Here is a 19,045-nt window from a genome sequence, read left to right as displayed (position 1 = left end):
ATTTGCGGTAGGAAGTTGAACTCTACGGCTGCTGTCCTTCTGTTACCAAAGGGAAGTCTAACTATGCTATTTTGCTAGGGCCCACAGACCAAAACACCTGCTTTCGAAAAATTTTCAGCAACAAGAATGTGCCTCAAGACAGGTGCGGGGGGCGTCCCTGGTGGTCCAATGGTTAAGAATCTGCCTTGCAATGCAGGGGACGTGGGTTCCATCCCTGGTCCAGGAAGATCCCACATGCCTGGGGCGGCTAAGCCCACGCGCCACAACTTCTGAGCCTGCCTGCTATAACCACGGAAGCCTGTGCACCTAGAGCGCATGCTATGCAGCAAGGGACGTGCCGCAGTGGGAAGCCTGTGCACCACACGTAAAGAGCAGCTCCCGCTCGCCACATCTAGAGAGAAGGCCGCGCAGCAGTGAAGACCCAGCACAGCCAAAAATAAAGAAATAAATATCAAACTAACACTTCAAAAAAGACAGGTGCTCTGAGAGCCCAGAAGAAGGAAAGTTTCCGGCAGAGGTGATACGTGTGAGAAATTAGACAAAGAAGACTCAGATCAACATCAGCTTCAGGGTGGCTTTCCCAGGTGCCTTCTGCGACTCTGGCTGCTCTAAAGTTACCCAATGTAACGTTACACATTTTTTAAAGTAATAAATGTTATTATTCTTTTTATATAGTTAGTAAATTTTATTTTTTTTAAAGAACATATTTGTCAGTTTAATTTTTTTAATTAATTAAAACACTTATTTGGCTATACCACGGCATGTGGGTTCTTTAGTTGCAGCATGCAAACCCTTAGTTGAGGCATGTGGAATCTAGTTACCTGACCAGGGGTCAAACACAGGCCTCTGGAGCTTGGAGTTTTAGCCATTGGACCACCAAGGAAGTTCTACAGTTAGTACATTTTAAAAGGCACTAACAGCCAGACTCTTGAGAGTCCCTTGGACTGCAAGGAGATCCAGCCAGTCCATTCTAAAGATCAGCCCTGGGTGTTCTTTGGAAGGAATGATGCTAAAGCTGAAACTCCAGTACTTTGGCCTCCTCATCCGAAGAGTTGGCTTGCCGGGGGCTCGCCAGGGCGCCCGGCCGCAGCGTCCTGTAAGTCCTCTCCTTCCTTGGGAGGTATAGTGTCCCTCCTTTTGTTCGCCAATGGCAGAAAATATGATCTGCGTAGAAGGTGGAGACCCACTGCCATCCACCGCTATAGCCTCTTCCATAGTCTATCTAACAGCCTCATGACGGGGATCCAGAACAGTTCTAAGCATATTCCACAGAGCAAAAGCATTTACAGGCCCATGTAAAGTATAATAAGTTTTTAGCTGTTTCCTTAGCTTCACCCAAGTATCTAAGTTCACAGTGTCCTTGTCCGGAAACCAAGGACATTGGTCTTATACAAATTAAAAAATGACTGAATATTGGATTTCTTAATTTTAATTTCTCTCTTACTTAATGACTGCAAAATCACTCATAAAAAGCTGTGTTTCTTTTCACTCACTGTTACCCATGTCAGAAAATTAAGATTTATAGAAAAGTCTGCCTCAACAAAGGTTTTACCTTTGCAAGGGGGGTTTTCTTTTCAACCCGAAGAAAGCAGGTTTCTTTCAACCTCTACAAAACCAGGTTTCTCTTAAACCCTTCAACACTTCCCACTCCTACTCACCCTGTCTGTCCTACAGGGGGGTCTGCAGCACCCTAAGTGGGGTCCTATCCATCCCGAAAACTCAACACTGGGGGAGTAACCAAAATTACTCCGGGGGGAGCCACAGAGAGTGCTCCGGGGGTTGACTCATTGGAAAAGACTCTGATGCTGGGAGGGATTGGGGGCAGGAGGAGAAGGGGACAACAGAGGATGAGATGGCTGGATGGCATCACGGACTTGATGGACGTGAGTCTGAGTGAACTCTGGGAGTTCGTGATGGACAGGGAGGCCTGGCATGCTGCGATTCACGGGGTCGCAAAGAGTCAGACACAACTGAGCGACTGAAGTGAACTGACTGAACAGCCAGTGAAATAGTTAAATATTTGAAACAATTTATAACCTTAACATATTCTTTTCTTCTCAAGCAGGATGTTCTTCTCAATTCCTGATGGACAAGCAAAATTCTCCCAATTCCTTAAGCAGTTCTCATGATGACAGCCAGCACTGACTGAACACTTAACTGTGTCCAAGTACAGACTTCCTCTGTGGCTCAGTGGTAAAGAATCCACCTGCCAGCGCAGGAGAGGAAGGTTAGATCTCTGGGACGGGACCATCCTCTGGAGAAGGAAATGGCAACCCAGTCCAGTATTTTTGCCTGGGAAACCGCAACCCACTCCAGTATTTTTGCCTGGGGAATCCCATGGACAGAGGAGCCAGGTGGGGCTATAATCCATGGGGCTGCAAAGAGTCACATGTGACTTGGCGACTAAACAACAAGTCCAAGCACTGTTCTATGTGTTCACTCATTTTACCCTTACTGCAGTCTCATGGGGTGTTATTTTTCTTATTTTAAAGAAAACTGAATTGAGGCACCATGACAGTTATGCGACTTTCTGAAGGTCACAGAGCTCTCAGGGAGAACGCAAAGTCTACTGGTATTTGTCCCCACAATGGTGACTGGTGCCATCAGTGAGTGACATCTGTCTAGCACTTTTAACTTTCTTAAGGGGACTCACTCAAATCTGTCCCCCCACCCCCTGGGGACCCTGCGGCCACTCCCCTGGTCCCACCCAACTCCCTCTCTCTGGGTGGGCTCTTTTGCCAAGGAGGAGGGAGAGGCCCAACTGGGACCAGGATTCAGGCTGCGGGTGTCCAGTCTTTAAGGTCAGCCAGACTGGCCGCCTTCTAGCAGAAAAGACATGCTCTGTTCCTGTTAAGGCAGATGGAAGCACCTGCTTGGGCCAAGGAGTGTCCAAGGAGCGACCTGGTCTCTTCTCATCGCGGTTGTCTTGAGTGTCGCAAGGCCTCTGACAGCGCTGTGGGCCAGGGACACAAGCCTCATTTCGCAGCAGGTGCAGAGACAGTAACCAGAGGAAGGGCATCGGTGCCAACGTCTACGCTCGGGGTCCTTCTCTCTGGAGGGACACAGGAGTTCCCGGTCCACCGCCCAGCGCCGGGCACAGGGTGGCTCCTCAGCGTTTCTTGAACGGAGGGCAGCATCTCCAAGCCGTGTGCGTCATGAGTGAAGGCACCTGGAGAAAGAGCCCAAAGGGCCCTTCTCGAGGCGTCGCAGCGTCGCGCGCGCCTCTGGGGACGCTGAGTCAGAGTCGCCGGGCGCGGGCACGGACGCGGGGAGGGGAGGGGGCGCCGACTGGAGGAGCGGGCACCGGGGAGGGGAGGGATCGAGGGGAGAGGAGGGGCGCGGCGACGGGAGGGAGGAGGGCGCGCAGACTGGAGGAGCTGGGGCCCGCGGGGAGCCGGGAGGATCGCGGAGAGAGGCGGGAGCCGCGGGGGCCGGGGAGGGGGCGCGACGCGGCTGACGTGGGCCGGGGTCGGCGCGGCGGGCCGTGGGCGGCGGCGACGCGCAGAGACTCCGCGATCCGAGGCGAGGACGAGCCGGCGCCGCGCCCGCACCTCCCCGCACCGCCCTCGCCGCGCGCCCCACCGGCCGCCGCCGCCGCAGTCGAGCCCAGCCGCGTCCCCTCGGCGTTCCAGCGGCTCCCGGCGCCGCCATGGCCCGGGCGCTCTGGCCGCGCCTCGGCCGCATCCTCTGGCTAGCCTGCCTCCTGCCCTTGGCCCCGGCTAGGGTGGCCGCAGGTAAGGCGCCGCGCGGATCGGCCGGTCGCCCTCCCCGGTCGGCTGCGCGCCGGGGGCCTCGCCGGGAGCCGGGGCTGCGGAGGTGGCGCCCTGCGCTCACCTCCCTCCTCTCCCGAGGCCGCGCACTGTGGAGGGGAGCACGGCCTGTCCCTTCACCCCTGTCCCCTGAAGTCGCCGGTACTTGGGGGGCTCCCCGCGCCCCTCGCTTCTGCAGCCCCCTCCAGATCGGCCCTGCCCTAGGAACGGCGCGGTGGCCGGGGCCTCCATCCCGGAGCCTGGGAACCTCGAAGCCGCTGGAGGTGGGGGAGGATGCTGCGGGGGGACCGGGGATGCTGGGGTCGGTCGTCACGCCACAGACCCCAGGGAGCGCGGCCAGATTGCCTCCAAATGTTGCCTTATTGGGAGAGGCGTGCCACCCAGCTCGTGTCGGCTTCGGGGTGGTGGTTGGGGGCGGGGGGATGCGATTTTCAGAGCCCGGGAAGCCAGCCTGCCATTTCCTCTCTGGGAATGGTTTCCAAAATGGACCCTGAGCTGGATCCGCTGGGTACCACTCCGTGTCCCCCGGGGCTGTGCTTCTAGCATCCCCACCTCCTCACCGCCCGAAGGCCAGCACCCCATTTTTCTGGCCCATTTTGGCGAGTTTGGAGGAGACTGTTGGCAGCTATTGAGTGCATTCAATATTATTGAACGCAGCTATTCAATATTATCCAATATGTTCATCATGCCCCGTCCACCCTTCACAGAATGGTAGAGAGAAGAAGAGATCGAATCCTAACTTGTGAAATGAAAGCCACAAGGGAAAGTAAAAACCCTGCATCTTAGGAGTGAATGTTAAGAGAATTTTGTGCTCGTCAGGATAACGCTTCTCCCTGGATATTCACGGAGAAACGAGGCCTCTTGTCTGTTAGGTTTGCAGGTGTCCAGAAATGATCAATGTGGCCTAAATCGCCGGGAAAAAAAGGAGGAGGGGATTAATTCTTTGGAAATCATATGTGGTTCCCAGCCTGGCCTACTGCACCCATGATACAGTCGAAACAGCTGAGATGCAGTTGGGGAAAACCCACAGGAGAGAAAGATTCAGAAGCCCTTTTGCAGCCTCCCCAGGTCTGGGTCAGACTCAAACATGCTTCCTGTACCAAGGGTTGAAGTCAGAAGTCGGTGTCCTGGACCATTTATTAATTCCAGGTTGTGTTGTTCACACTTCAGAGATACTTTGGGAAGTGTTTTGGGCTGACAACATGTGCAAGGTGCAAAGGCCGATGTAGCCCTTTTCTAGAAGGTTCTAGGGCCCCTGCAGGCTGAGTGGTCAGGGAGTATGTACATGCTCCAGGTGGAATCCAAGGGAGCCTGCTGGTGGGCGTTCTTCCACGGGTCAAGCTTCACGGCTCTTGCCACTTCACGTCTTGCTGTGGCCCTCTCAGCTTTGGGCCACTGGGGTGCCTGTGGGGTCCCTCAACCCTGGCGTGGGCTGCTCTGTACTCCAAGGCCAGGGCAACCTGGGCTCCCGAACCGGAAACATGGATTTCGACAGGTAGGTTACCTCACCGGGGCTTGATCCCTTCAGCCACAGGTGGCAAAGCCTTCATGGTCTATTTCAGATTCTGGACAATTCTGAGACCCTGAAGACGAGGGGCAGCATCACCCAGGGGCTGTGAAATACCTGCTTTAAAAAACAAAAACACAAGCCTGAGAAAAGTGCCCTTGGAGGCTCAGCGTCTGGATTGGTGGTGGAGGGGATGGCTTCCAGGAGCTGGGCCACTTGTCTGCTGTAGCCACACCCCCTGCCCTCCCCCACCGCGTCCCTCCTCCCAGCTGAGCCGGCTGCCCCCCTGTTCCATTCCCCTGGCAACCGATCTGCGTCGTCTTGTACTCATCATCCTGCTGACATGCGCCCCGTCTTGCTGCAGATTCTAGCTGGCCATTAGCATGCAGCCAAATGTCCCTGCCACCTGCCAGCCTCGCTCTGGCCCACGAGCCTCTCCTTGTGGGGGGGGGGGGCGTGCAGAGATGGTGGGCAAGAGCAAGAGGGGGAAGGGTGGAAATGGCCTCTCATCTCAGCGCCTCCTTTTGCTGCAGCCTGGCCAAAGGCTGGCCCCCCTTCCCCTGCCAGAGGCTGCCCCATAGCCAGAGGGACTTAGCCTGGGGCAATGCAGATTTACTCTGACACCAGGCAGTAGCGTTATCCCCTGGGAGCCCTTGGGGACTCAGGTTCCCCAGTGTAAAATCTACACTTTTTTTTTTTTTTCAATTTAAAGAATCTTTGAAAGTTTATTTTTTTTAGCTTTTATTTTATGTTGGAGTATAGCAGATTAATTGGAGAAGGCAATGGCACCCCACTCCAGTACTCTTGCCTGGAGAATCCCAGGGACGGGGGAGCCTGGTGGGCTGCCGTCTATGGGGTCACACAGAGTCGGACTCGACTGAAGTGACTTAGCAGCAGCAGTAGCAGCAGATTAATAATATGGTGGTAATTTCAGGTGGACAGCAAAGGGACTCAGCCATACACTGTGTTTTCTTGGAGAGACTTCTCTGTCTGGAATTCTCTCCTTGAGGTTAAGACACTGCCGGTCCCTTTTGCAGTGCTGGCCCAGATGACTTTATAATTCAAAATATGGCATCAAGGAAAGGGATTTGGAACCGATGTGTAACATGAGCGACCAGAAGGCTGGAGACAGAGAGTCCCCAGTGGGGGCAGGCAACGTGGTGTCGTGGGGTGAATGGGATCCAGCTGAGGACCCACTCGCCCACCTCCCAGTTTGGCTGAATGAACAGGTCTCTCGTGAACCCCACAAGAGCAGGGGGCACGTCCTGTACTTCTGGGTCCCCTCAGAGCTGTGGGGTGGGGCCCAAGGAAGGGGCGCAGTCTGCAGCACCTGGATGAAGAGTTTCCTAGGGCAGCGCCAGGTGGCCTGGTCTCTCTGCCACACCCTTCTCTCCAGGTGCCACTCCACAGCGCAGTGTCCAACCCCTACTTGGTGCCGAGTGCTTGAGTAGGCTCGGAGGAGATGGGGATGACCCCTGTCCTGCCCTCAGGGAGCTTGCGGTGCAGTTAGGGGAGATGAGGCAATGTCTATCCCAACCCAGGGTGAGCTGTGTGCCAAGCTGTTGGGAGACTGCTGAAGAGGTGGGGGTGGGGCGGGGGGATGGGAGTCAGGGAGGGCTTCCTGGAAGAAGTTATATCCACAGACAGCTAGGTGAAGAGCAGTGGTGACAGCATGTGCAAAGGCCTTGAGGCTATGAAGGACAGAGCAAGTGTTAAAGCTACAGCATGGATGTGCCAAGACATGAATGTGGATTCCTTCTACCCAGAGGCTGGCCTGTGATCAGATGAACTGTGCAGGAAGCTGCTTGCTGGGGTGGCTGAGAGTAGGGCAGGACTGGAGGCCAAGGGTCAGCGGGTAGGATGGAGCAGTCATCTACTGGATGGGGGCTTCCCAGGGTGGCGCTAGTGGTAAAGAATCTGCCTGGAAGTGCAGGAGACACAAGAGATGTGGGTTCGATCCCTGGGATGGGAAGATCCCCTGGAGGAGGGCATGGCAACCAACTCCAGCATTCTTGCCTGGAGAATCCCATGGACAGAGGAGCCTGGCGGGCTACAGTCCATGGGGTCGCAAAGAGTCAGACACTACTGAGTGACTGAGCGCACACGCACACACACACACACACGCACACACACACACACACTCACACACACACACACGCACACACACACACACACACACACACAAGTGGTGTTCGTAGTGATGGCGAGGAGCAGCAAGAGTGGCAGGGGCCCAGGGACTGGGTCTTGAAACAGCTGGACCCTTTAACCAGACAGAGAATGACAGGTAATGAGAATGATAGGTTTGGGAGGGGAGAAAGCTAGGGGGTCTAGAGCAGGGGACCCCAACCTCTGGGATTAATGCCTGGTGATCTGAAGTGGAGCTGATGTAGTAACGATAGAAACGAAGTGCGTGATAAACGTGATGCACTTGAACCATCCTGAAACCATCCCTACCCCGCTCCCTACCCAACTCAGCGGGAAAATTGTCTTCCACGAAACCGGCCCCAGGTGCCGAAAAGGCTGGGGACTGCTGCTGCACTCCTGGCCTACAGAACTTTGGATGATGAGGGATATATTTTCCATCTGTGCTGTCCGGGAGAGCTATGGCTCTTGAGCACTTGAAATGTGGCTCTGGTGCAATGGAGGGACTGAATTTTTTAGTATTAATTACATTTGAGTGATTAAACATAATGGCATGTGGTTAGTAGCTACTACTACATTACTGCTTAGTAGAATTGAAGTCACTGTTCCTGGGTTCCATCAGCATTTAGGAGGTACCAGAAGCCAAGGGAGGGGGTGCCTATGCCCGGAAAAGGAGAGGTGGGAGGGGCTGAAATGATGGGGGTGGGTGTTGTGGCCCCTCCTCCCTTCCTTCGGTATCACCTCGTCTGCCCAGGCATGCCCTGCCACAGGCTGGACAGTCTGACCTCGCCAGCCCTTCAGACATCGCACCTGAAGAGGAAAACCCAAATTGCAGGAAAAGAGTTACCGAAACACGCAGTAGTGCTATTGACGAGAGGGAAGGGTTCTGGGAATTCAGATACACCTGCTTGAGGGATTATCTTGCAACTACTGAAGTTCATGTTAGGGCCCCCGCGGACATCCTTCTGATGTGTTGTCGTGTGGAAATAAAATCATGCAGAGTTGTGTGCAGAGGGTGATTCTGACGAAATTGAAACTGGTGCATGAAGAAGAGCCAGAGGACCTTAATCTGTTAGCAGCTGTTTTTTTGGGGGGGAGGTGTAGGGTAACAGGACACTTCTAATACTCTTTATGCACATGTATTACCTTGTGTGTGTGCGGCCGTGCTGTGCTGTGTGGCATGCGAGATTTTAGTTCCCCAGCCAGAGATCCAACCCGTGCCCCCTGCATTGGGAGCGTGGAATCTGAACCACTGAAGACCCTGGCTTAACTTTTATGATGGAAACAAACCTGATTTTTAAAATCTTACCCGTGAGTATGATAAAAGTCTGCAGCTATCTAAAGCAGGTGAAGCATAATAACTTAGGAAGATGCTTGATATGCAAAACCAGCAACAACAGTGGAATAATCTCAGAGTAAGCATCATTTGTTAAAAATAGTAGGAAATGTCCAAATATAGTAAGAGGGATTGTTGCCGATTATTTTAAAAGTTTTCTTTTTTAAAAAATTTTATACCTTTCTGTATTTTCAGATTATAATTAGTCTTACATTCAGCGTAAGACTGAATGGTCTTGGTCGGGTGGGGAGTATTATTTAAAAGGTCTCTAACATGGTCTCCATTCCATGTCCACCAGGCCCTGTTCTCTCTCTCTCTTTTGAAAAAAATACTTCTTTATTTAAAAAAAATTATTTATTTATATTATTTGGCCATCCCAGGTCTTCACTGAGGCATGTGGGATCTTTCTTGTTTGTTGCAGCATGCGGGATCTTTTTTTCAGTTGCAGCATGAGGAATCTTTTTTTTTTTTTTTTTCTGTTATGACATGAGGGATCTAGTTCCCTGACCAGGGATTGAAGCCAGGCCCCCTGCGTTGGGAGTGCAGAGTCTTAGCCATTGGACCACCAGGGAAGTCCCGAGGCCCTGTTCTCTGCTTGCAACCTGCAAGTCTTAATTCCCAGGTTCCCTGTAAGAGCTGTATCCCCAGTATGTCAGTTCAAGTTCCTCAAGGAGCAGACCCAGCTGGAATCAGAGTGCTCCAGTGCTGACCCCAGCCGAGACCCTGGGGGTCCCTGAGAACGTGTGGTCCTGTGGAGCTTTCTGTGATAACGAAGATCTGTATCCACAGTGTCCACTCTCGTGACCCTTGGCCACATGCGGCTGGCTGTTGAGCCCTTGGAACGTGGCCAGTGGGACCGAGAAAGTGGGTTTGAAGTTTGTTTCCTTTTCACTGAAGCCTCGGGAGCCCCACGTGGCTAGTGGAACCAACCGTATCGGGTGGCTCAGATCTAGAAGCTCTCAGTTTATGGATTTGCAGTCTGAGACCAAAGAGAAGCGGCCTAGTCTTGGATCACAGTGACCCTTCCTCCCAAGTCTTGTTCTGCCATGTCAAGGCGTGAGGCCTCTAAGGGGGTCCAAATTCAGCTCTGTGTTTCAACTTGGAATTTTGTTTCACATGTAAAGCTCGGGCCCAAAGAGTGGGTGATGGGGGGCCCTTTCTGGGAAGCAGCTGCAGTGGGTCCTCCTGTGACATGAACTGATGGTCATTTTTGTAGCTGAGAAGCCTGGCCAGGTCAGCAGACTCATGCTCTATAAGGCCCTGCATGGCTGGCATGAAAAAAGGAAATACATTGAGACACTGGAAAGAGTGTGGGTTTGGAGTCAGCCAGGCCTGGCAATGTGCTAATTATATGATCCTTGGGCTTGTCCCTTGACCTGACTCAGTTTCTCCACCCATAAGATGAAGAGACGCCCACGCAGCATGGGGCAGTGGCACTCCTGGCCATGCCCTCTCCTGAAACACAGCCTTTGTTTCTGGGTTCCTAGGCTTGTATGAACTTCAGCTCACCACCGATGGCCCTGCCACCACGGGGGCAGAGGTGACCATCATGGCCAGCCTGGTGGCCGATGACAACGGCAGCCTGGCCCTGCCCGCCAGCACCCACCTCTACCACTTCCACTGGATCCACACCCCACTGCTGCTCACGGGGAAGGCAGACGAGGCTTTCAGTTCCACCATCCGCGTCGTGGGGAGCGTGCCCGGGGACTTCCCGGTCTCCGTCTGGGTCACCGCCGCCGACTGTGGGATGTGCCAGCCTGTGGCCAGGAGCCTCCTCGTCCTCCCCATCACCGGTGAGGACCTCCCCTCCTAGCTGATTTGCCTTCAGGCTCTTGGGGCAGAGAAAACAACCAGGCATCACAACCTGCATCACAGGCATCACACCCATCACACACAGGCAGATCAGACCCATGGTTCTCAGTTGCTGTCAGTTGCGTTCACAAAGTTCAGGGCTGTGCTGAAATGGACACAAAGTGCGTATTTGCTACTGGGGTGTAAACTGATACACTGCTTTGGGAGAGGAGCTGATCCATATGTATCAATGGCTGTAAGTTATTTCAGTCTTCCGCTCCTTCTTTCTCTTTCTCTCTTTCCCTATCCCCCCCACCCCCCTCTCTTTCCCCTTCTTCCTCCCTCTCACCCTCCCTCTCTTCTCTCTATTTCCAAGAACTCCCTGCTTTCTTGGAGTTTGCAATCAAGTTTTTTCTCATTTCTTTGGCTGCGCTGGGTCTTATCTCAGGCAGGATCCTTAGTTCCGGCATGGGAGCTCTTAATGGTAGCATGTGGAGTCCAGCTCCCAGGCCCCCTGCCTTGGAAGTGTGCAGTCTTAGCTACTGGACCACCAGGGAAGTCCCTGTGCTATGCTGGGTTGAATCACTGCTTTGCAACCTGTGGACTGTAGCCCGCCAGGCTCTTCTGTCCATGGGGATTCTCCAGGCAAGAGTACTGAAGTTGGTTGCCATGCCCTCCTCCAGGGGATCTTCCCAACCCCGGGATTGAACCCAGGTCTCTTGCACTCCAGGCGGATTCTTTACCCTCTGAGCCATCAGGGAAGCCCAAGAATATGGGAGTGGGTTTCCTATCCCTTCTCCAGGGGATCTTCCTGACCCAGGAATCAAACCGGCATCTCCTGCATTGCAGGCAGATTTTTTACCAGCTGAGCTACCAGGGAAGAAGCCTCAGAGAAATCCCTACAATCTATTTAAAGAACTTATCTTCAGGTAATGAACCTCCATTTGGGTAATGGTTTATGCACAAAAGTGTTCATTACAGTTTCTATAATAACAGGAAAATAGCAACAAGCTAAGTATGCAACCATAAGAATACTGATATAATTTGTAATAATAATGATCTTTACAAAGAGTGTGTTTTAGCCTGAGAGAGTACTCATGCTTGTAAATTTTTAAAGATCAAAATGAAATTCTATGACCAATTTGAGCAACTGTGTTTAATGTACGTATACCTTAAATACGTACACACGTATACTTGGCAATGGGCTTCTCACGTGGCTCAGTGGTAAAGAATCCACCTGCAGTGCATGAGATGTGGTTGCATCCCTGGGTTGGGAAGATCCCCAGGAGAAGGAAATGGCAACCCACTCCAGTATTCTTGCCTGGAGAATCCCACAGACAGAGGAGCCTCGGGCTACAGTCCACGCGGTTGCAAAAGAGTCAGACACGACTTAGTGACTAAACGACAACAGCAAATGTGGTCAGTAGAAATCTTGTGTTTTTTCTAGGCTCATTTAATACTTCAAAGTATTTCCCAAGAGTCGATTTAAAAGCCTGCACATTTCCTTCTGGTCCTGGGCATCTTTTGTGCCAGAAAGTTCAGGGTCCTGCTGAAAGGGGTACAGGAGCGAACTGTATGTGTAAGACAGGAAGTGAGTCTTCACCAGCATCCGCTGGCCCGGGGCAGTGCCTAGGAGGGGGCCGTATGCCTCTGTGTTCGGAGACCTGCAGGGTCCCCTCTTGCTACCACGACGTGACAGTCAGGAGGTCGGGTCGGGGAGAGGCCGCCCTGCCAGCTGGCACACGGCTCCGCCCTCCTCCACCCTGGGGGCGGGGGACTCACCCTCCCTGGTTTCTCCCTCCCAGAGTTCCTCGTGGGGAACCTTGTGGTCACCCAGAACACCTCCCTGCCCTGGCCCAGCTCCTACCTCACCAAGACAGTCCTTAAAGTCTCCTTCCTCCTCCACGACCCCAGCAACTTCTTCAAGAACGCCTCATTCCTCTACAGCTGGGACTTTGGAGATGGGTATGTTCTGACCCCCTTTGATGCCCCAGAGGCCTGGCCTGTGCGGTGCGCTCTGTACTCTGCTATCTTCGCCTGCTCTCTCTCACTCCGAACATGCCTTGCACACCCGCTCTGTGCCAAACTCGGGGTCCCTGGGGACCAGTGTGAGCCAGTCTAATCCCTAACAAAACCTGTTCCAAATTTACAGATTTAAAATAGTGAACAGTAAACATAATAAACCCAGACTAGATTGGAATGTAGGCGATGATCCCCTGCAATTGAATAGCTTGGCAGTGGGGAAGGCATTTCTAAGAATACAAATAAAAGGTAGAAACTGTAAAGGAAAAAAAATGCTAAGTTTGGCATCATCAGATTTAAAATTTGAAATGAAAGAAGCAAGTTGAGCCAAAAGATAATGGTTAAACTGGAAGAAAATATTTGGAAGATATATAATAGATAAAGGTTTGATAAACTTCATATATAAAGAGCATCAACAAATCAACAAAAATATTTCCTTTATTGTTACTCAAGTTCCTTTTGAAGTGATTCAGGTAATTGTAGAGGAAAAAGTCATAACCTAAGATGGAGGTATGATTCTTCCTGTTTTACAGATGAGAAAAGTAAGGCTGAGAGTTATGTAGATAGGAAATTTGGAGCTGAGATTCAAAGCCAGATTTGTCTTAACTCCAAAGTTCGTATTTCTCCCCTTCCCAGATCACGTCTATCTAACACATGGTCCTTCCTTGGTCTGGATGGGGTTGCAGAGCTCTTCCTGGCAGGCGACAGGCACCTGTTGCTAAGAGTTCTTCTACCTGTAACTTACAAGTCCAAAGATGACCAGCAGCCACTCCACCCATGCAGGTCAGCTGACCTCACGGCCTGGCTGGCCCTGGGGACTGCTGCTGAGGTGACATTTTGGCTCGCAAAGTGACATTGGTCTGAATGTGTCACTGAACACCCAACCGCTGACCCTAAAAAGTCACGTGGATCACTCCTGTCATCTCTCCCCTCCCCAACACCTTACAGCACCCAGATGGTGACCAGAGATGGTACCGTCTATTATAACTATTCCATCATCGGATCCTTCACCGTGAAGGTCAAGGTGGTGGCAGGGTGGGAGCAGGTCACGCCGGACGCCGGGAAGGGCATTCTGCAGAAGACGGGTGACTTCTCCGCCTCGCTGAAGCTGCAGGGTGAGTCTTGGGGGGCTGGTGTGGGTTGAGCGTTTGGCCCGTCGAGGAGCCCTAGGTACCACTCCTTCCAGGGCTGGATCACATACAGATCAGAGTGGCTTGCACAGCCTCTCTTCAGCTCCCTTGGCAGCCCTGTGAGGCGTCTGTCGTTCCCCACTTCTAAGAGGGCACTGAAGGCCCCGGAGGAGGTCAGACTCTGTGCCGTGATAGGACGCCTCCCCGTCACTCTCTGTTTCCGGCTACACCTGCCTCCAGTCAAGGAGCGTCCTGTCGGGGACGCGACGGCCCCAGTCGGCTGCACCGGGAGGGAGCCTCCAGACCCGCCACTCCTGGCTTTGTCAAGATGGGGCACTGGGGCAGCTGCAGCCGATTTCTCAGTCATGCGAACAGGGCGCTGCTCCCCTGCCCCCCACACAGCACAGATGGTGGGGAGGGAGGTGGTTATCCCAAGCCAGCCCCAGGTCCTGCTGACCAGAGTCCTGCTGGCTTCCCCCAGCGGTCTCAGTCTAAGCGGCTCCAGCATCTGCTGCTGATGGGGAAGCAGGACTCTGGATGTGACCTGTGACCCTCCCTTCTGGGGGGTCAAGTGGACAGGGTGGTGGTCGCACAGCCTGGGAGCCCCGGGAGCCCCGAGACAGCTGTCGTCAGCCACCAGACATAATGAGGTCTTCCTCTTTGCCTTTCAGAAACCCTTCGAGGCATCCAAGTCTTGGGGCCCACCCTAATTCAGACATTCCAAAAGATGGTAGTGACCTTGAACTTCATGGGGAGGTGAGTGAAGCCTGGAGCACACTGTGCTTGAGCTGTGGTCCTGTCCACACTCCCACTGAGAGGCTCCTGACTTTGTTTCAGTTCAGTTCAGTCGTTCAGTCGTGTCCGACTCTGTGACCCCATGGACTGCAGCACGCCAGGCTTCCCTGTCCATCACCAACTCCCAGAGCTTGCTCAAACTCATGTCCATCGAGTCGGTGATGCCATCCAACCATCTCATCCTCTGTTGTCCCTTTCTCCTCCTGCCCTCAATCTTTCCCAGCATCAGGGTCTCTTCAAATGAGTCAATTCTTTGCATCGGGTGGCCAAAATATTGAGTTTCAGCTTCAGCATCAGTCCTTCCAATGAATGTTCAGGACTGATTTTCTTTAGGATGGACTGGTTGGATCTCCTTGCAATCCAAGGGACTCTCAAGACTCTTCTCGAGCACCATAGTTCAAAAGCATCAGTTCTTCAGCGCTCAACTTTCTTTATGGTCCAACTGTCACTTCCATACATGACCACTGGATTTCATCCCTGAGGGGACCCAAGTTAGGGAACACACGGAGTGATGAGCCCACCCTTCAGTGGGGCATGGGAGAGCCACAGCATGACTCCATTCTCAGGGTCCAGGGGAGGGAGCACTGGCCTTGTGGGGCTGTCTGCAACGTGGGACTGCCCTCACCCCTTCAAATCTATAGAAAGCCCACTTATCCTTTCAGATCCTACTCAAATGTCACTTCCTCCAGGAAGCCTTCCCTGACTTCCTCATTGAGAGTGTGCTTCTCTGTCCCTGTGACACTCTTAAGGGCATCACTGGACCATGCATTCTGCCTCACCCAGCAGTCTGTGCATGTCCCTGTATGTGTCACTGCCCTGGCCTCCCCTTGGAATCTCGGGCCATCTCTTATGTACTATCATGTTCCCTGGAGGCCTGGGCACCGGGGTGTTCTTTCCTGGAAAGAACGCTGAAGTTCATGACTGCCTGACCTTTCTTGGACTTGCTCTGTGCTCACACCCTTTGGCAAGCCATTGCTGAAAATCACCCCCCCCCATTTCCCTGCAGCCCCCCTCTGAACGTGTGCTGGCGTCTTAAGCCCGAGTGCCTCCCGCTGGAGGAAGGGGAATGCCACCCAGTGTCTGTGGACAGCACGGCTTACAACCTGACCCACATCTTCCGGGACCCCGGGGACTACTGCTTCAGCATCCAGGCTGAGAACGTCATCAGCAAGGCGCACCAGTACCACAAGGTCCAGGTGTGGCCCTCCAGTAAGTGACTCTTTGCCTCTGCTCCCTGCAGAAACCGGTCGACCCTGCCACCTCCACCAGTCACCCTCGGTCCACCAGTGGCCATCAGCAGCCAATCCCACTGTTACTGGAATCCTCGGTAACCCTGCCGGCCCTAGTCAACACCAGTGCTGACCACCCATAGCACCACCACGAACCTCTCGTGCCATCGGCCACTGCTCTAGCCCCCCGATACCAGCCCTTTAGTCCCACCAACACCACCCTCAACACCAGCACCACCAGTAACAACAGCAAACTCAGCCGTTGCCCGGCGACTTGTCCAAAACCACAGCCACCACCACCACACACTACTGACCGTTCTTCCAGCATCTTCACGAGCCAGAGTCAGCGCTGCCACGGCAACCACCCTGGCCAACATCAGCACCGCTGTCAATGCCCCTGCTCCCAGCCCTGGCACCCACCATTTGGGCCAGCGCCATCCACACCGTGCTGCCCCGAGATCATCCCAACTTCAGCTCTTGCGTTGCCACCACCGCTGCCAGTGGGCAACGTCCCTCCCACACGTGACCTCTGCCTCCCTTGTCCCCAGCACGAGCCCTCCATCCTTCACTGCCGTCACACCCGCCCCATCACCTGCGTCTCAGTGTTTTTTTTTTTTGTGTGTGTGCTTATAATTCCAATTCTTAAAAAACAGATTTCCCCAACAAAACACAAAACTCCCCATCCCAAAGAAGCTAAGCGTAACACGTTAGCGTTAACAGCATTAACAGCAGAGAAAGGCGCTAAGTCACAGACGCAACATCGTGGCTGGCGGCTGACACGGCCAGAACCCAAGGGGCAGCACGGCTGCACATCGCCCCACAATAAATAAACACGGCGCCCTCCCATCAGGGAGATGTGAGGATGACGTCTCAGTGTTTTTGCTTCCAGCAAAACAAGCATCTCCGTGGCGACTGTGCTGGCCTCACTGGGCTTTCAGTCTCCCAGGGAGTGCGGGCAGCTCGGAAAGTGTGCAGTGCGGTCTCCCCCCATTCACATGGCTGCCCAGCCGTCCCCCCGGCATACTCTTCTCCGAACAGTGACATGGCCCAGCTGCTGGCTTGCAGCCGTGGGATTGGCTGATGACAGCACCGGGCTCTCCCCGTCACTTCCAGGGGCTCCTCTGGATGTCCTCCCCCAGAAGGGGGCTTTCTTCTGTGGAGTAGAAAGGATCCCAGACCCTAGGGATGGTCTTTCAGATGCCCAGCCAGGTCCCATCCTGTGCGGAATTAAAGGGGACCCCCTGCCAGCTGCACTTGCCCCAAGGTTGGCCCCATTGATGCACCAGATGTGCTCACTGCCCCCTTTAGTCTCCCAGTCCCTCCTCCTTGAGCCGACTCCATGCTCTGCCCTGGGCCCTGGTTGACCCTGTGTGCCAGGCAGACTCTCTGACCTGCAGGCATCCCTGGCTGCCTTGGGCCCTGACTCCCCCAGCACCTCCTGGGCACTGAGCACCTGGGGTCCCCTGAATCCTGCGGAGAAAGGTGGCACTGCAGGTAATCCATGCTGCCTTTCCTCGGAGACAGATCCTTTTGGTGTCTGGTGGTGTCTCTACCAGGAGGAGAGCAGGGGAAGGGTGAGAAGGAACCCACACTTGCCGATCACCTGCCTTGCGCCTGCCTCACCTGGTTGCATCTCCACGGCTGCCTCGTGGGTCAGCGTGACTGTCGGGTCACCTGGGCAGAGCCAGGATTTGCCCCCAGGACCCGCTGGGCTCTTCTTGCTCTGCCCTGTGGCTTCTCCACTACAGGATCTAAGTGAGCAAGCCCAGAGCTGCTGGAGGTCACAGGGATGCTTGGGTGTCCTCACACCCTGGTCTCCTTCCCCAACGCAAGTCACCCGAGAGAGAAAGAAGGGAGCTGCGGGGTCTTTCATGGTCTAGGCTTGGAAGTTGTACGTCATCCCTCTGTCCTCTGCTGCTGTTTAGAAGCAAGTTGCTATGAGTCCAGCCCACACTCTGGTGGGAAATTTAGTTGCACCCTTTGGAAGTTACTATCAAGTATCACTTTAAAACCCCAACAGACCCTACCTTGGGTTTTGTGAAATCCTGGATTTGCCCATCGGAGTTGCCTGATTGGGATCCACACACGCAAAGAGGGAAAAGGCTCTGGTTGGCTCTGTTCTCTCCCCCGTGCTGCACCCTGAGAGCTGGTATTCAGCACTGTCTGCCCAGGCTCATGGCTTCACCCTCTCTTCCTCCCAGGCATCCAGCCGGCTGTCTTTGCTTTCCCATGTGCCACGCTCATCACCATGATGCTGGCCTTCATCATGTACATGACCCTGAGGAATGCTACTCACCAGAAGGACATGGTGGAGGTGGGTGCTCGGTGGGGACAGATGGACCCCTGGCCTTGACAGGAGAGGATCTATGGAGAGGGCGAAGAAGGGGCCAGACCAGGGGGTCTAGGAGGTGCTCTGGATGTCAGAGCAAGACCCTGGGGCTGGGGCTGACATACCCATGAAGCATCCATAACGGGGGCCCCGTTGATCAACTTGGTTGCTTCTCATGTCACTTACCTCCTACTCCGCTTGCCCTTGCCCTGCCCGCCATGCCCATGAGCTGGTAAAGGAGAGGGCACCCAAAAGCAGGGGAAACCCAGAAAGCAGAAAAGCCAAGGGCACAGGGAAGCCCCGTGTAGTGTCCGAAAGGTGTTTCTGTGCGTGCAGCAACCAGACAGCTGTGCTTGTAAGAGGCTGCCCAGCCAGGTTGCTGAGCTCGTAAGGCCACCTCACAGGGCTCCCGGTGGGCGGGAGGGTGATTGACCCATGGGATTTTGTTCACCATAGGTGGCTGATTTTGACTTTTCCCCCATGTCTGACAAGAACCCGGAGCCGCCCACGGGGGTCAGGTGCTGCTGCCAGATGTGCTGTGGGCCCTTCTTACTGGAGACGCCGTCTGAGTACCTGGAGGTCGTCCGCGAGAACCACAGGCTGCTGCCTCCCCTCTACAAGTCTGTCAAAACTTACACAGTCTGAGCACCGCCCACCCCCAACCCAGTTTCAGTGTTAACTGACTGCTGACCGGGAATTTTGGGCAGTGTCGGGGGAAGGCTGTGCACACCATGAGTGAGGGGCCATCCGCCCTGGCCAGTCATCCATCTGTACAGTCTAGCCACCTCCACAAGCCCCGCTCAGTCCCACCTCCCAGCCATCCATCCATCTATACGGCCGGAAGCCCCTCTCGGTCAGCCCCGCTCCGCCCCTTGCCTTTGAGGACGCCCCCAAGCGGGACTCCGACACTGGACGTGGTCCCTGTTCTCTACCAGGTGTGCCCGTTGCCCCTCACCGATTCCTCCCCTATTTGGCACATTTGCCGTCCACCTGG

General features: G+C 54.1%; 1 protein-coding gene across 3 annotated transcripts; it reads left to right on the top strand.

The window, feature by feature from the left end:
• Positions 1 to 3,649: 3,649 nt before the first annotated feature.
• Positions 3,650 to 18,696, top strand: TMEM130 (transmembrane protein 130). Of its 3 annotated transcripts, none has more exons than XM_068969298.1 (8): positions 3,650 to 3,734; positions 10,243 to 10,548; positions 12,352 to 12,511; positions 13,517 to 13,683; positions 14,370 to 14,454; positions 15,500 to 15,702; positions 17,924 to 18,036; positions 18,544 to 18,696. In XM_068969298.1, exons 1-8 carry the CDS (start codon positions 3,650 to 3,652, stop codon positions 18,694 to 18,696), a joined length of 1,272 nt encoding a protein of 423 aa, XP_068825399.1. The 3 variants fall into 3 exon arrangements, with proteins under 3 accessions (XP_068825399.1, XP_068825398.1, XP_068825400.1); XM_068969297.1 differs by having other exon boundaries at positions 18,508 to 18,696; XM_068969299.1 differs by lacking the exon at positions 10,243 to 10,548.
• The last annotated feature ends 349 nt before the right edge of the window (positions 18,697 to 19,045 follow it).

This window comes from Capricornis sumatraensis, chromosome 3, assembly GCF_032405125.1.
Source record: "Capricornis sumatraensis isolate serow.1 chromosome 3, serow.2, whole genome shotgun sequence".
In the NCBI taxonomy this organism is placed as follows: Eukaryota; Metazoa; Chordata; class Mammalia; order Artiodactyla; family Bovidae; genus Capricornis; species Capricornis sumatraensis.
Note: the sequence above shows the minus strand (reverse complement) of the source record. Positions and strands in the feature narration are given on the sequence as shown.

Bases quoted from the DNA above. Each gene is read 5' to 3' on its own strand.
- TMEM130 (XM_068969297.1), top strand. From the start codon at position 3,650: ATGGCCCGGGCGCTCTGGCCGCGCCTCGGCCGCATCCTCTGGCTAGCC. The intron at 3,735-10,242 runs GTAAGGCGCCGC...CTGGGTTCCTAG, and splicing joins CCCGGCTAGGGTGGCCGCAG to GCTTGTATGAACTTCAGCTC. The intron at 13,684-14,369 runs GTGAGTCTTGGG...TTTGCCTTTCAG, and splicing joins CGCCTCGCTGAAGCTGCAGG to AAACCCTTCGAGGCATCCAA.